Genomic DNA, 17,449 nt, shown 5'->3' with positions numbered 1-17,449 from the left:
TGGCGGCAAAAGGATTCGTTCTTGTTTATAGGATGAAATCCTGTTCTAATCCTGCCACGTTTTTAACAGGTAGAAAGTTGCAGACCATTTAGCAATTAATTCCTTATTTACATAAAATTAAAAAACTTTATTATTGAGGCCACCCCGCTGTCAAGACCCCCAAGTCTTACCCACATCTGGGTCATTAGATTCATAGATTTGGAAGGGGGCCATGTAACAATTAACCTCCTGTATGTTTAAGGCGTAAAGGGCAGGCCCGTTTAGACGGACAGCGCTGATCAACTACGGTACATACATGTTAGTCAGCGCTTGTCTAAATGCCTGTTCACACAAGGGCGAAAAAAAACTGTAACCCTATAAAGCATCATTTTTTCGGCAGCACATCTCCATTTTACATGGGGCGATGTGCTGCCAATGATGATGATTTTGATGTCGGCATAAACTGTCCAATCATAGGCAAACTACTAGAGTTTATAAGATCTCCGCTTGCTCTTATTCAATGGAAACCTATAACGGTTTCCTTCCAGGGGATGCACGGTCAGTTGCAGCGCCTTATCAGAGCTGTGTCTTTTAATGATTAAAGGGGTATTCCCATCTCCAAGATCATAGCCCAATATGTAGTAGGTGTAATAATAATAATGATATTAGCAAATACCTCCAATTAGAAATGTAGTATAGTTCTTCTGATTAGCTATGTCTCTTACCTCATGTGCAGGGCATTGTAGTAGCTTAGGTTTCCATGGTTCCGACCACTCATACAGTGACAGTTAGTGGTAATAACCATGGATACCCAAGTTGCTGCGATGCCCTGCACATGAGGAAAGTGACATAGCTAATCAGGGGAACTGTACTACATTTCCAATTGGAAGTATTTGTTAATATTATTACACCTACTACATATTGGAATAGGATCTTGGAGATGGGAATACCCCTTTTTACATGGATTGGAGCAAACGTTCCTGTTTAATGACAGCAAGCAGAGATCTTAAAAAAAAGAAAGATAAGTAAGTAATTGACACAGAATGTGCACAATATACAATACAAAGAATAAGCTTCACATGATTCTGTGTGGTGCCCCGTACGGTCCCAGGCACTGGTGACCTCTGCAGAGGTCTCTCCTCCGTCCCCATCAGGACGATGCGGGGGGACAGTCGCTGTAGCCGCGAGACCTGCATCTTTTCACCGTGTGCTCAGATTGTCGCTGCAGGTCTTCAATCTGCAAATTCAAGATATTCTCAAAGTCCCGGGCTCGTCGGTTCTCCTCCTGGAGGAATCTCTCTGCCGCCGACACAAAGGATTGCTGAAATACAACAAGATGGAGCGGCTGGAGAGGAACGGCTTCTCATCTGGGCTTTATAGAATGAGAACTTAAAGGGAACTTCCAGAAATATACAGTAACCCCCTGGGAGAGAGGTCAGCGTGGGTCCAAGCCTAGGATGTGGCGCTCGCTGGAGCTTCTCTGTAGGTGCGGCTGAGCACCACGCTGCCCTAGTCCCATTTACACATCTAGCTCACCTTTGATCTGCTCATCGTGGACACTGTTCCCTCTGAACTGAGCAGCCAAGCAGCTGAGAAGCAACGGGAGGGTCAGGAAAAAGTTTCTCCATCATAGATTTCCTCATCTCTTGTTCAATGAATGGGCAGAGCGCTCAAGAATCGCTCAGACCAATCAGAGAACTGTGCAGCCGTTCAGTTATAAGGGCTCTGATCCCTCTACATGGAATGACCATGCAGCTCAGAAGCTACCCCTATCCCAGGGAAAGCATAGACTTCCTGACCTCTCGGTGAATGGTTGCGCTCCTGAATCGCTCAGACCATTCAAAGAGAGAACTGTGCAGTTATAAAAGCACTATTCCCTCTACACCATACAAGCCAAACTCAGGCCTGGGCACCATTAGTCTCTATGGAGGACTATGTGGGGCCCATTATACTGTATGGAGGACTATATGGCGCCATTATACTGTATGGAGGACTATGTGGGGCCCATTATACTGTATGGAGGCCTATGTGGGGCCCATTATACTGTATGGAGGACTATATGGGCCCATTATACTGTATGGAGGACTATGTGGGGCCCATTATACTGTATGGAGGACTATGTGGGGCCCATTATTCTGTATGGAGGACTATGTGGGGCCATTATACTGTATGGAGGACTGTGTGGGGCCATTATACTGTATGGAGGACTATGTGGGGCCATTATTCTGTATGGAGGACTATGTGGGGCCCATTATACTGTGTGGAGGATTATGTGGGGCCATTATACTGTATGGAGGACTATGTGGGGCCCATTATACTGTATAGAGCAGAGGTCCCCAACCGCCGGTCCGCGGACCAGGACCGGGCCGTTGGGGTTTTTCAGCCGGTCCGCGGGGAGAAGGGGCCCCTCCAGCCTCCAGCAGGGCCGCCATCAGGGCATGACTGCCCTGACTTCAGTATGGGGCCCGGCCGGTAGGAGCCCCCTCGGAGCCCCCCTCTTGTGCGTCTCTCTCCTCATGGGGCCCCCGGCCGCATGCTAAGCGCCGGGTCCGGGACATCTTAGCGCTGCGCTGCTGCGGCACCACCTTCATGATTCCCCTGACTTCCGGTCATGTGACGACGCCGTCACATGGCCGGAAGTCAGGAGAACCTGGTGTCAGCGATTTGGACGAGCGCCAGGATTCTGCAGGGATCGCATGGGGGTAAGTATAACAAGTTTTTTTTTTTTTTAAATACAATTAACTAGGAGTGGGGGGAATGGGAGATGCACATGGGGGGAGGGGAGAGATGAGAGATGCACATGGGGGGAGGGGAGAGATGAGAGATGCACATGGGGGGAGGGGAGAGATGAGAGATGCACATGGGGGGAGGGGAGAGATGAGAGATGCACATGGGGGGAGGGGAGAGATGAGAGATGCACATGGGAGGGAGGGGAGAGATGAGAGATGCACATGGGAGGGAGGGGAGAGATGAGAGATGCACATGGGGGAGGGGAGAGATGAGAGATGCACGGGGGGGTTGAGAGATGCACGGGGGGGGTTGAGAGATGCACGGGGGGGTGAGAGATGCACGGGGGGGTGAGAGATGCACGGGGGGGTGAGAGATGCACGGGGGGGTGAGAGATGCACGGGGGGGTGAGAGATGCACGGGGGGGTGAGAGATGCACGGGGGGGTGAGAGATGCACGGGGGGGTGAGAGATGCACGGGGGGGTGAGAGATGCACGGGGGGGTGAGAGATGCACGGGGGGGTGAGAGATGCACGGGGGGTGAGAGATGCACGGGGGGGTGAGAGATGCACGGGGGTGGATGAGAGATGCACGGGGGGTGGATGAGAGATGCACGGGGGGTGGATGAGAGATGCACGGGGGGTGGATGAGAGATGCACGGGGGGGTGGATGAGAGATGCACGGGGGGTGGATGAGAGATGCACGGGGGGTGGATGAGAGATGCACGGGGGGTGGATGAGAGATGCACGGGGGGGTGGATGAGAGATGCACGGGGGGTGGATGAGAGATGCACGGAGGGGGATGAGAGATGCACGGGGGGTGGATGAGAGATGCACGGGGGGTGGATGAGAGATGCACGGGGGGTGGATGAGAGATGCACGGGGGGTGGATGAGAGATGCACGGGGGGTGGATGAGAGATGCACGGGGGGTGGATGAGAGATGCACGGGGGGTGGATGAGAGATGCACGGGGGGTGGATGAGAGATGCACGGGGGGTGGATGAGAGATGCACGGGGGGTGGATGAGAGATGCACGGGGGGTGGATGAGAGATGCACGGGGGGTGGATGAGAGATGCACGGGGGGTGGATGAGAGATGCACGGGGGGTGGATGAGAGATGCACGGGGGGTGGATGAGAGATGCACGGGGGGTGGATGAGAGATGCACGGGGGGTGGATGAGAGATGCACGGGGGGTGGATGAGAGATGCACGGGGGGTGGATGAGAGATGCACGGGGGGGATGAGATGCACGGGGGGGGTGAGAGATGCACGGAGGGGATGAGAGATGCACGGAGGGGGATGAGAGATGCACGGAGGGGGATGAGAGATGCACGGGGGGGATGAGAGATGCACGGGGGGGTGAGATGCACGGGGGGGGTGAGAGATGCACGGAGGGGATGAGAGATGCACGGAGGGGGATGAGAAATGCACGGAGGGGGATGAGAAATGCACGGAGGGGGATGAGAGATGCACGGAGGGGGATGAGAGATGCACGGAGGGGGATGAGAGATGCACGGGGGTGAGCTGCACATGGGGGGGTGAGAGATGCACATGGGGGGGTTATGTTTACATAACTTTGTTGCCTTATGAAGGGCGGGGGGGGCCCCCAAAAATTTCTTGCACAGGGGCCCACTACAGTCTGTGTCCGCCCCTGGGATGAAGTAAATGCAGCTGAACAGCAGCTGTCAGGACAGCTGCCCTGTCCTGCTGCAGGGCGTGATGGGGCCTCAGTGATGCGGCTCCTGGCACAGCACATTATGTGGGGCTCCTGGCATAGCTCCTGGCGGGGACCTGGTCTACACTATATGATAAGTATGCACTAAACTCCAAATCCCTCCATTACCCCGCCCCCATATGACCAAAGCCCCGCCCACCCCACCCCCTCCTTGCTGGGCCATGGAAAAATGATCTTGCTTCAAGCCGGTCCCTGGTGCAAAAAAGGTTGGGGACCACTGGTATAGAGGACTATGTGGGCCCATTATACTGTATGGAGGACTGTGTGGGGCCATTATACTGTATGGAGGACTATGTGGGGCCCATTATACTGTATGGAGGACTATGTGGCGCCCATTATACTGTATGGAGGACTATATGGGGCCATTATACTGTATGTAGGACTATGTGGGATCCATTATTCTGTATGGAGGACTATGTGGGGACCATTATACTGTATAGAGGACTATGTGGGATCCATTATTCTGTATGGAGGACTATGTGGGGACCATTATACTGTATAGAGGACTATGTGGGATCCATTATTCTGTATGGAGGACTATGTGGGGACCATTATACTGTATAGAGGACTATGTGGGGCCCATTATACTGTATGGAGGACTATATGGGGCCATTATACTGTATGTAGGACTATGTGGGATCCATTATTCTGTATGGAGGACTATGTGGGGACCATTATACTGTATAGAGGACTATGTGGGATCCATTATTCTGTATGGAGGACTATGTGGGGACCATTATACTGTATAGAGGACTATGTGGGGCCCATTATACTGTATGGAGGACTATGTGGCGCCCATTATACTGTATGGAGGACTATGTGGGGCCTATTATTCTGTATGGAGTACTATGTGGGGCCATTAGTCTGTGTGAAGGACTATGTGGGGCCATTATTCTGTATGGAGGACTATGTGGGGCCATTAGTCTGTGTGAAGGACTATGTGGGGCCCATTATTCTGTATGGAGGACTGTGTGGGGCCATTATACTGTATGGAGGACTATGTGGGGCCCATTATACTGTATGGAGGACTGTGTGGGGCCATTATTCTGTATGGAGGACTATATGGGGCCAATTATACTGTATAGAGGACTATGTGGGGCCCATTATACTGTATGGAGGACTATGTGGTGCCCATTATACTGTATGGAGGACTATATGGGGCCATTATACTGTATGGAGGACTATGTGGACCCATTATTCTGTATGGAGGACTATGTGGACCCATTATACTGTATGGAGGACTATGTGGAGCCCATTATACTGTATGGAGGACTATGTGGGGCCTATTATTCTGTATGGAGGACTATGTGGGGCCATTAGTCTGTGTGAAGGACTATGTGGGGCCATTATTCTGTATGGAGGACTATGTGGGGCCATTAGTCTGTGTGAAGGACTATGTGGGGCCCATTATTCTGTATGGAGGACTATGTGGGGCCATTAGTCTGTGTGAAGGACTATGTGGGGCCCATTATTCTGTATGGAGGACTATGTGGGGCCATTAGTCTGTGTGAAGCACTATGTGGGGCCCATTATTCTATATGGAGGACTATGTGGGGCCCATTATTCTGTATGGAGGACTGTGTGGGGCCCATTATTCTGTATGGAGGACTATTTTGGGCCCATTATTCTGTATGGAGGACTATGTGGGGCCCATTATTCTGTATGGAGGACTATGTGGGGCCCATTATTCTGTATGGAGGACTATGTGGGGCCCATTATTCTGTATGGAGGACTATGTGGGGCCCATTATACTGTATGGAGGACTATATGGGGCCATTATACTGTATGGAGGACTATGTGGAGCCCATTATACTGTATGGAGGACTATGTGGAGCCCATTATACTGTATGGAGGACTATGTGGGGCCATTAGTCTGTGTGAAGGACTATGTGGGGCCATTAGTCTGTGTGAAGGACTATGTGGGGCCCATTATTCTGTATGGAGGACTATGTGGGGCCCATTATTCTGTATGGAGGACTATGTGGGGCCCATTATTCTGTATGGAGGACTATGTGGAGCCCATTATACTGTATGGAGGACTATGTGGAGCCCATTATACTGTATGGAGGACTATGTGGGACCCATTATTCTGTATGGAGGGCTATGTGGGGCCCATTATTCTGTATGGAGGACTATGTGGGGCCCATTATACTGTATGGAGGACTATGTGGGGCCATTATACTGTATGGAGGACTATGTGGGGCCCATTATATTGTATGGAGGACTATGTGCGGCCCATTATACTGTATGGAGGACTATGTGGGGCCCATTATATTGTATGGAGGACTATGTGCAGCCCATTATACTGTTTACTGGTAGGCCCGCAACTTTGTCCAATTTTTTCATTTTGGCCCTCTGTGTGTTTGAGTATGACATCCCTGCTCTACACGGAGTAACCATGCAGCTCACCAGCTACCCCCTCCCAGGAAAAGAGTAGACTTCTTGATCCCTTGTTCAATGAATAGGCAGAGCGCTCATGAATCGCTCAGACCAATCATAGAGGGAACTGTGTAGCCATTCAGGTACAGCTGCACTGTCCTCTCCCAGCTTCCTATTACTGGGGCCTGGAGAGGTGGCGGATCACTGGCCACCAGGTATGGAGCATACAGGGGTTGTCCGGCCTAATGATATGGATATTCTTATTGATGACCCGTCCTATCAGTGAGAATCTATCACCTGGCGTCATTAATTACTGGCAAGTAATGTCACTGACCTCTGCAGTAGAGTCTCCTGACTGATCATAATCTAAGTGGGAGAAGTCGGTGAGATCCGGATAGTGATGCTCCTTCTGCGTCGGGCTCCTTAACTTCGGCAGGATGAACTCCAGACATCCCTGGTCCGTCAGTAGGCCGTCACCCCGGCGGTAGCTGCTGACATTATTATTTGTGTCATCTGCCATCTTTGGGGTCGGCTCATCTTCCTCACTTGATCTTAAATAAAAGGATATGAAAGCTGGATGAGATCTATGGATTGGATGAAGAAAATGACGCTTAAAGGGGTTGTCCATTTTTACTTAAATGCATGCATTTGGGGCTAAAATTAATTTTTACTATTGGGTTCCATTAAAAATTCTGCATCGTTCGCCTTCTCTCTTCTCAGTGTCTGTTGCTGCAGGTTGCAAAATGAGTTAACGGAGTATCCATCAGGGAGCTCTGTCTGCAAGGAGAGTTTGTAACTTTTTTTTTTCCCCTGCAGCGGATTTAGGACCACAGACCACATCAAAGTTGAGAGTGCAGGGAAAGAAAAAAAACCTGACAAAGGCCCAAAGGTGCAATGAACCCTAACTGCATAAATGAATTTTAGCCCAAAGTTCATGTATTTAAGGGGGAAAAAAGTTCTCTTTTAAAGGGGTTGTTCCTAAAATGTAGGATCATTGTGAGTCCCAAGCAACCCTGAAAATAGGAGTCTAAAAGCCCCAGAGTAAACAGAGCGTTAGTTTGCATGTGAGACCACCACTCCTGCTCTATTCACACAAGGGACTTCTGACCTGTCGGGGGAAGGGGTTGGGCTAAGCAGCCAAACGCACAGATATCATACAGTTATCACTTTTCATATTGAAATGAATGGGACTGCGATGCCCATGAGGTCAACAGGACCGATGATGAGGGTCACGGATCTCCATTGCCCACGAGCAGAAGTGCAGGCTTCAGAGCTCCGCTGACCAGGAGCAAAAGTGCAGGCTTCAGAGCTCCGCTGACCAGGAGCAAAAGTGCAGGCTTCAGAGCTCCGCTGACCAGGAGCAAAAGTGCAGGCTTCAGAGCTCCGCTGACCAGGAGCAAAAGTGCAGGCTTCAGAGCTCCGCTGACCAGGAGCAAAAGTGCAGGCTTCAGAGCTCCGCTGACCAGGAGCAAAAGTGCAGGCTTCAGAGCTCCGCTGACCAGGAGCAAAAGTGCAGGCTTCAGAGCTCCGCTGACCAGGAGCAAAAGTGCAGGCTTCAGAGCTCCGCTGACCAGGAGCAAAAGTGCAGGCTTCAGAGCTCCGCTGACCAGGAGCAAAAGTGCAGGCTTCAGAGCTCCGCTGACCAGGAGCAAAAGTGCAGGCTTCAGAGCTCCGCTGACCAGGAGCAAAAGTGCAGGCTTCAGAGCTCCGCTGACCAGGAGCAAAAGTGCAGGCTTCAGAGCTCCGCTGACCAGGAGCAAAAGTGCAGGCTTCAGAGCTCCGCTGACCAGGAGCAAAAGTGCAGGCTTCAGAGCTCCGCTGACCAGGAGCAAAAGTGCAGGCTTCAGAGCTCCGCTGACCAGGAGCAAAAGTGCAGGCTTCAGAGCTCCGCTGACCAGGAGCAAAAGTGCAGGCTTCAGAGCTCCGCTGACCAGGAGCAAAAGTGCAGGCTTCAGAGCTCCGCTGACCAGGAGCAAAAGTGCAGGCTTCAGAGCTCCGCTGACCAGGAGCAAAAGTGCAGGCTTCAGAGCTCCGCTGACCAGGAGCAAAAGTGCAGGCTTCAGAGCTCCGCTGACCAGGAGCAAAAGTGCAGGCTTCAGAGCTCCGCTGACCAGGAGCAAAAGTGCAGGCTTCAGAGCTCCGCTGACCAGGAGCAAAAGTGCAGGCTTCAGAGCTCCGCTGACCAGGAGCAAAAGTGCAGGCTTCAGAGCTCCGCTGACCAGGAGCAAAAGTGCAGGCTTCAGAGCTCCGCTGACCAGGAGCAAAAGTGCAGGCTTCAGAGCTCCGCTGACCAGGAGCAAAAGTGCAGGCTTCAGAGCTCCGCTGACCAGGAGCAAAAGTGCAGGCTTCAGAGCTCCGCTGACCAGGAGCAAAAGTGCAGGCTTCAGAGCTCCGCTGACCAGGAGCAAAAGTGCAGGCTTCAGAGCTCCGCTGACCAGGAGCAAAAGTGCAGGCTTCAGAGCTCCGCTGACCAGGAGCAAAAGTGCAGGCTTCAGAGCTCCGCTGACCAGGAGCAAAAGTGCAGGCTTCAGAGCTCCGCTGACCAGGAGCAAAAGTGCAGGCTTCAGAGCTCCGCTGACCAGGAGCAAAAGTGCAGGCTTCAGAGCTCCGCTGACTAGGAGCAAAAGTACAGGCTTCAGAGCTCCGCTGACCAGGAGCAAAAGTACAGGCTTCAGAGCTGCACATCGTCCTGTACTTCTTTCCTCAGACTTGCGGCAAAGTGGCAGAACAAAGCAAAAGTTCTATCAAACATGGTAAAAGGCAATTCACAGCGGGATCCTGCTGAGATCTGCATTATTCAGCTCCCGAGTGCTGGGAATGAATAATGTGGAAGTAGACGGCCAGGCTCGGACCGCTCGAGATGTTGCGAGAATTTCTAATTTTCCTAAAAGCAGTTGCCCCCCACCCCCCATCTGGTTGCACATAATGTGATGTATTCACACACACATCTCTGCACGGACAGAACCAGTCCTTGTGTAACCATGGTGAGAGCTCGGTGGAACGCCGCCGTCCAGCAGCGACCCGGCCCCCTTTAATGCAGATGTTATCAGTAGTGCTGGAAGTGACTCTGCACTATCTACCCTATAAGACACGTTTTAACCCTATAGGGTACGTCCACATGGGTCATGAGCGGCACTCGGTGCATAAGCTACATGTGGATTTTGCTGCAGATTTCCCCCCACGTGCTGCAGTACTGAGCGGAATCAGTGCTGAAAATCTGCAGTAAAATGCTGCGGATGTAGAATCTGCGCTGAACCTACAATTTTTGCATCCAATTTTTCACCGACCCATTGATTCACGTTGCCGATGTTGATCCGACCCTTGGATCAAAATCAGATGTGTCTCAGCAATTTTCCGTGGACCTCCTGGTCTGCAAAAAAATCCCAGACGTGTGAATGGCTCCATAGATGACAGGTATGAGTTATATCCGTGAAAAACACAGATTCACACCCTAAATCTACCCTGCCTGTAATAGGGGTCTCACTCTTGGTTTCATAGGCTATACATTATCTAGCATTCCTGGTAGACGAGGGTATATCTAGGGGCAGATAGGCCTGTGACGCTTGTTTTGGATCGTCCATTTATAGGCAGATTTTTTTCTCCTTTGAGCTCTTATTTTATCATTAATATCTCTTGAATGTTGGTTTTAATATATTCAATAAAATTCTATTGTTTTAGGGGTTTATGGTTATTTTTTTTTTCCTTTAGAGTCTGATCCACAGAACTGATGAGAATAAGACCAAGTCTCACGGACACGCTTTTAAAACTGGTGTGTGTATGGGTCGATGAAACTCTAGGGATCAGTGTGCAGTCCAAGAAAAAGCAAAAAGATATCACATAGATGTGTTAATGTACCCTTAACGGTATTAATTGAAATCCCTGCACTTTCTGTGGTTAAGAGTCCAGTGGGCGGTCCTACTAACCGATTGGCAACTCTGTCGGTAGGCACAGTCATGAGGGAAAGACCGCCAATCACCGAGCAGGCCCGCCTACTGGACTTGTAACACCAGGAAGAACAAAAGTTAGGAGTCCAGTGGGAAGTCCTACTAACTGATTGGCGGCCTTTCCTGCGTGACTATGCATACCAAGATAGTTGCCAATCACTGAGCAGAGCCGCCTACTGGATGGTAACACCAGAAAGAACAAAAGTTAGGAGTCGGGTGGCTGGTTGGTACTGTAATAGTGGGGTCTATCTTGAATGACTGTGCATACAGAGATATATGTCACTTGGCTGGACAACTTACCAGACGCCTAATATCAGAAACTGGCTTTTTGTAAGGTTAATAGTCCAATGGGCGGTCCTACGAACTGATTGTTAGTCTTTCCTGTCTATGAATACACAGATAATTGTCAATCACCGATTAGGACCGCCTACAGGACTCCTAACCCCAGTAAGAGTCCTGGACTCCTTTACTATTTCGGATGTTAGGAGGGCAGTAGGCAGCGCTCCCCTCAGTGATTGGCAACTACAGTATCTCAGCACACACAGTCACGCGGAAAGACTATCGATCAGCTAGTAGCCCCGCCCACTTGACTCCTAACCCCATTAAGAGCAAGGATTTCAGTCAATCGTTAACAAGTCATTTCCCACAAACCTATATATCGATCTGCTCAGCTCCTTCTGGTCTATAACATACTGACCTCTAATTGGGTGGCATGCTCAAAGTGAAAGGTTCCCTTTAAGGTCTCATCTATTTTTCATCCCCAATAACAATGATTTTATTTCATTTTTTTGCTTTCAGAGTGACTCATTTTTCCTTTTATGTGAAATGTATAGTCATTTTTATATTCAAGGGCTTGTTTTTTTTCATTATTAATTTTTAACGCCACATTTTGGGGCTCTTGTAATGTATTGGAAGACACTTTTTTTTTTTTTGGGAAAGAGGGAATGGGAAATAACAGCAAATCAGCCATTATTCTATTTCAGAAAGTGTTCCATTTCACAGCAGCGCCACCACAGGGGAAGTGAAGTATTACACATTCATCACGAAAAAGGGGTTACGTCCCCTTCACTCTTTTGTGCAGGGGGTCTAAAGTGTAAGTCTTGTGTTTTCTGAGTAGTGGACAGCCCCTTTAAATTAAAGGGGTTGTCAATCTTCTACCAAAAAAGTTTTCAAAAGACAGAGAAAATAATTACTGGCTCTAAGCCTCTTGGCTTTCTAGCGTTGACCACTTTTGTGGTCTCCACCCGGATAGGAAGCCATGATGGTCAGGTGGCTACAACAGGACGTCATCACCTCTTATACTGATTATAGTGGATCGCTCGAGAAGCCCCAGACATCACAGGAGGATAGATAGTTAAATAAAGAGAAGGCTGGTTCTTAAATGTCTTAAAAGTAATAACTGTATGATGAGATTCGATGGCCCGGGGACATTTTAGCTCAGGTAGACGTGTTGGTATTTCATTTCAAAGCTCGGTAAATATTGAATGTACCCGTCATGTTTTCCTTGGCTTCGTTTCCCGGTAATCCCGCTCTGCCAGGAAAATGTTTTCATCATCTCCAGCTGAAGACCCTCCAGATCTTGCCCATCGGAGCAGTACTCCAGAGGCGTCTCCATCTCCGGTTCTAGAGTCAGGTCATGTAAGTGACTGTGTCCATCCGATGAGATCAAGACCTTCAAGATTTCAGAAAATGTGACAAAAGTGAGAACGTTGTAGTCGAAATAAGAGATTTTGTGGAAGTTTAAAAAATAAATGAATGAATAAATAAACAAATAAATAAAATTAGTGATCCAAATCTATTATTACCCCCCCTAGTCCTCACATCTTCATTTCTATGATATTTGCTCCTCACAATTCAGATACAGTTGAAAATAATAGTGGAGGAGGAAGCCATTCAGCCTGTGCATCCGAGGGTCAACCCAGTAATCATGTCACAATGTCACGCCCGCTGCGTGGAGTCTCCGTCCACATGCTGCACAGAGTAGCAGCGCATCGGGGAAAGGAGCAAGGCGTGTAGTTTTATTTTATCAGTCGGTACTTGGGGCCATCATACAGTGTGTAGGGGACTGTGGGGTCATGACACTGTGCAGTAGCATTCATACAATGTGAGTGGGGAACTGGGAGGTCAGCAGACTGTGCGGAGGGGAGAAATGTGGGGACAACATACTGTGTGGGGACAACATACTGCGTGGGGGCAACATACTGCGTGGGGGCAACATACTGCGTGGGGGCAACATACTGCGTGGGGGCAACATACTGCGTGGGGGCAACATACTGTGTGGTGGGAGGACTGTGGGGGCAACATACTGTGTGGGGGCAACATACTGTGTGGGGGCAACATACTGTGTGGGGGCAACATACTGTGTGGGGACATGACACTGTGCAGTAGCATTCATACAATGTGAGTGGGGAACTGGGAGGTCAGCAGACTGTGCGGAGGGGAGAAATGTGGGGACAACATACTGTGTGGGGGCAACATACTGTGTGGGGACAACATACTGCGTGGGGACAACATACTGCGTGGGGGCAACATACTGCGTGGGGACAACATACTGTGTGGGGGCAACATACTGTGTGGTGGGAGGACTGTGGGGGCAACATACTGTGTGGGGGCAACATACTGTGTGGGGGCAACATACTGTGTGGGGACAACATACTGTGTGGGGACAACATACTGTGTGGGGACAACATACTGTGTGGGGACAACATACTGTGTGGGGACATGACACTGTGCAGTAGCATTCATACAATGTGAGTGGGGAACTGGGAGGTCAGCAGACTGTGTGCGGAGGGGAGAAATGTGGGGACAACATACTGTGTGGGGACAACATACTGTGTGGGGGCAACATACTGTGTGGGGGCAACATACTGTGTGGTGGGAGGACTGTGGGGGCAACATACTGTGTGGGGGCAACATACTGTGTGGGGACAACATACTGTGTGGTGGGAGGACTGTGGGGACAACATACCGTGTGTGGAGCGGAGGACTCAGGACTAGTGATGAGCGAGCATACTCGCAAGTACTCGCCCGAGCATCTCAGTACTCAAGATGCTCGGAGCTCGCTGAGTACTTGCGAGATGCTCGGGCGGGAGCATGTTTGGCGCTCTTTAGAGAGCCAATCAACATGCAGGGATTGCCTGCCATGCACTGTAATGCCGTAGCCATGTTGGTTGTGGCATTACAGTGATTGGCTGACCGCACAGCATCATCAGGTGTATATCAGACCTGTTGCCGCCATGCTCGTCACAGTCACTCTGGATCAGACAGTGTAGGGAGAGCTGCTGCTGTGTCAGGGACAGATTTGATTGTGTATTAGGTAGTGTAGGGAGAAAAACCGTACATTACACATATCCATCTTAACAAACAGTCCTTCTGAGGACTAATCCATCTGCAGAGATATCAGGCAGGCAGTGTATATAGGCAGGCAGTGTATATAGCAGACTGCAGTGCACATAGCACAAGAGGCTCCATTCCAGTTCTGCCTTCTGCTGCTGTTAGATATTTCTATACAAAGGCCCAGGTCTCAGGGACCAGGAATAGTTTTTTTGGATCTTAATCATCATTATTTGCTTCAAAAAAGCAATCCAGAGAACACATTTTTTCTGCGCCATTTGCTTGTTGGCACTGCAGAATACAGCCAGGTCCTTTCCATATTACAGCGCTAAAAATCCAGCTATTTTCAGAAAATACTGCTATTTTTGGCATCCATTCAAATTGTTTTTCTCTCTGTCAGAGAAGATTTTGACACCGGTTTGCTGTTCAAAATAGTTACATACAGGCCAGGTATTTAAAACCCTGTTTTCTCCATCACACGGATCACATATAAATTCGCTCCAAATTCAGTCATTTGTAGTGAGCGTAAAAGATACTGTCCTCCATTTAAAATGGGCAAGGCATGTGGCAAGGGACGGGGAACTGGTGATTATGGTGCATGCAGAGGCCGAGGCCGTGAGCAAGCTGAAATTGTGCCACAACAAACACCCACATCTTCTCGCTCGACCTTCCTGTCCCAATTCCTAGGGGACCGCAGCACACCACTACTGAACCCAGAGCAGTGTCAAAAGGTTGTTGGTTGGATAGCAGATAATGCTTCCAGTCACTTAGCCACCACCACCACCTTGTCTTCCACACAGTCAAGTCTCAGTAGCTGTGAATCTGGACTCACTCTGAACCTCCTTCCTCCCTCCATGCCGAGTACCCAGAGACAACTGATCCCACACTTGGACACTCTGAAGAGCTGTTCACTTTTCCATTTATAGATTCGGGCCTCTCGCCCGGTCCACTTGAAGCGGGGCAAGAGGAGATCGCGTGTAGCGATGCCCAAATATTTGAGCAGCCACTGTCACACGAAGGTGAAGGTGGCAAAGTGTCACAAGAGGTGGACGATGATGAGACACAATTGCCAGAAAGTCAGGAGGAGGACCAGGGTGCAGAAGTGGAAGACGATGTGGTGGATGATATAGTAAATAACCCAACCTGGCAGGAGGACATACAGAGCGAGGACAGCCGCACACAGGGGAAGGGAGGCAGAGCACCCCAACAGGCAGGAAGAAGCTGTGTGGTGGCCGCAGACAGAAGCTAGGCAACCGTTCCCTGTAACACCAACACGAAGGAAGTTGCCAGTACAACTGTTAGGTCTTCCCGAGTCTGGTTGTTTTTTAAAGACTCTACCGATAACCCCAAAAAGGCCATTTGCACCACCAGCCAGCCAGCATCAGCAGGGGTGGCATAAAGACCAGCCTGACCACCACCAGCATGATCAGGCACATGGCAGCAAAGCATCTGACTTTGTGGGCCGAACCCCAGGGTCCAGGAACAGTGTCTGCGGATGGCACTATTGCTTCTTCCGCTGTTGTGCATGCAAGCCAATCCCCTGTCCAAGGTGCATGCGAAGATGCCTCCTGCCCTGCACCTGTCGTTGCACACTCTCAAGTAGCAGCATCAGGAAGCACATCCATGTCCTTGTCCCAGCGCAGCGTTCAGTTGTCCATACCCCAGTCCTTGGAACGCAAGCGCAAATATGCAGCTAACGCCCCACAGGACACACTACTAAATTCTCACATTTCACGACTGCTTGCGCTCGAAATGTTGCCTTTTAGGCTCGTGAAGACAGAAGCATTCCGCAACCTGATGGCGGCGGCCGTCCCTCGGTACTCGGTCCCCAGCCGCCACTATTTCTCCCGATGTGCCGTCTCCGCATTACACAAGCACGTATCCCAAAACATTAGCCGTGCCCTCAACAATGCAGTTACTGGGAAAGTCCACCTAACCATGGCCACATGGACAAGTGCTTGTGGGCAGGGACGGTACATCTCGCTGACGGCACACTGGGTTAACATTGGAAACCGGGACCCAGTCGGACCTTGGGACGGAACACGTCCTACCGACGCCGAGGATTGCGGGCCCTAGAATGCCCCCACGGTCTACAGCTTCTGCATCTCATCCTCCTCTTCAGCCTTCATCTCTGAAGTGACCACATGAGTCACAAGCTGGAAGCACTGCAGCACTGCCTCGACCAAGCGGCAACAGCCTGTGCTGAAGCTAATATGCTTAGGTGACAAACCACACAATGCTGAAGAGTTGTGGACAGCTCTGAAAGAGCAGGCAGATCTGTGGCTCACACCGCTGAACCTACAGCCAGGCATGGTTGTGTGTGACAATGGCCGGAACCTGGTGGCGGCTCTAATGCGAGGAGAGCTCACACACACGTACCATGCCTTGCCCATGTGCTTAACCTCGTGGTTCAGCGGTTTCTCAAATCCTACCCGGAGCTGCCGGTTCTGCTTGTTAAAGTATGCTGCCTGTGTGCCCATTTTAGAAAGTCACCTATAGCTTCCGCCGCCCTTGCCATGCTTCAGCAGCGTTTGCAGCTTCCGGCTCACAGACTGGTGTGTGATGTCCCCACGCGTTGGAACTCTACACTGCAGATGTTGGGAAGGATTTGTGAGAAGAAGAGGGCAGTTGTTGAGTACCAGCATCAACAAGGCAGTCGGTATTCAGTTCAGACTCCACACATAAGACCTCAGGAGTGGACATGGATGTCAGACAAATGTACCATCCTCCAAAACTTTGAGGACTCCACAAAGATGGTGAGCAGCGATGACGCCATAATTAGCGTCACCATCCCGCTTCTCTGTCTTCTGAAACACTCTCAGCTCACAATCAAAGAGGATGCATTGCAGGCAGAGCACGATGAGATGGAGCAAGGAACCATACAGGGTGATTACACACAGCCCAGCCTCATCTCATCCCAACGTGGATTGGGGGACAATGAGGAAAAGGAGGAGGAGGAAGAACAGGAGCTAGTTTCATGCGCTATAAACGGTACTACCTGCTCAGCTGTCATACCGTCTGTTCAGCGTGGATGGCCAGAGGACAGAGAGGAGGAGGAGGAGAGCATGGTCAGTCATCCTCTTGGTGAGGACACGGAATTCTTGCCTGTTAGTAGTCTGGCACGCATGGCTGAGTTTATTTTACGCTGCCTTTCCCATGACACTCGCGTTCTCAAAATTTTGGGTGACAGTCATTACTGGTTGGTGACACTTCTAGACCCATGCTACAAGGAGAACTTTATATCTCTTATTCCTGAGGCGGACAGGTCTACAAAAATGGGGCTGTACCAGAAGGCCCTTGTTGCGGTACTATTAAAAAAATTCCCATCTGAAAACGCTGGCGGCAGAGGTCACA

At 50.3% G+C, this 17,449-nt stretch overlaps 1 protein-coding gene across 2 annotated transcripts in view; it reads right to left on the bottom strand.

The window, feature by feature from the left end:
- Positions 1-891: 891 nt before the first annotated feature.
- Positions 892-17,449, bottom strand: part of LOC141249496 (deuterosome assembly protein 1-like) — a 62,435-nt gene continuing 45,877 nt past the window's right edge. Inside the window, exons 11-13 of one of the 2 annotated variants that reach the window (XM_073669647.1) lie at positions 12,253-12,434; positions 7,153-7,369; positions 892-1,300 (exon numbers count right to left, since the gene is read on the bottom strand). In XM_073669647.1, the coding sequence (XP_073525748.1) occupies positions 1,130-1,300; positions 7,153-7,369; positions 12,253-12,434 (570 nt within the window). In that variant the 3' untranslated portion in view covers positions 892-1,129. The remainder of the gene's footprint in view (positions 1,301-7,152; positions 7,370-12,252; positions 12,435-17,449) is intronic. The other variant, XM_073669642.1, reaches the window with a different exon arrangement.

This window comes from Phyllobates terribilis, unplaced genomic scaffold (genome assembly GCF_046119375.1).
Source record: "Phyllobates terribilis strain yellow unplaced genomic scaffold, ASM4611937v1 Scaffold_2__4_contigs__length_985480577, whole genome shotgun sequence".
Taxonomy (NCBI): Eukaryota; Metazoa; Chordata; class Amphibia; order Anura; family Dendrobatidae; genus Phyllobates; species Phyllobates terribilis.
Note: the sequence above shows the minus strand (reverse complement) of the source record. Positions and strands in the feature narration are given on the sequence as shown.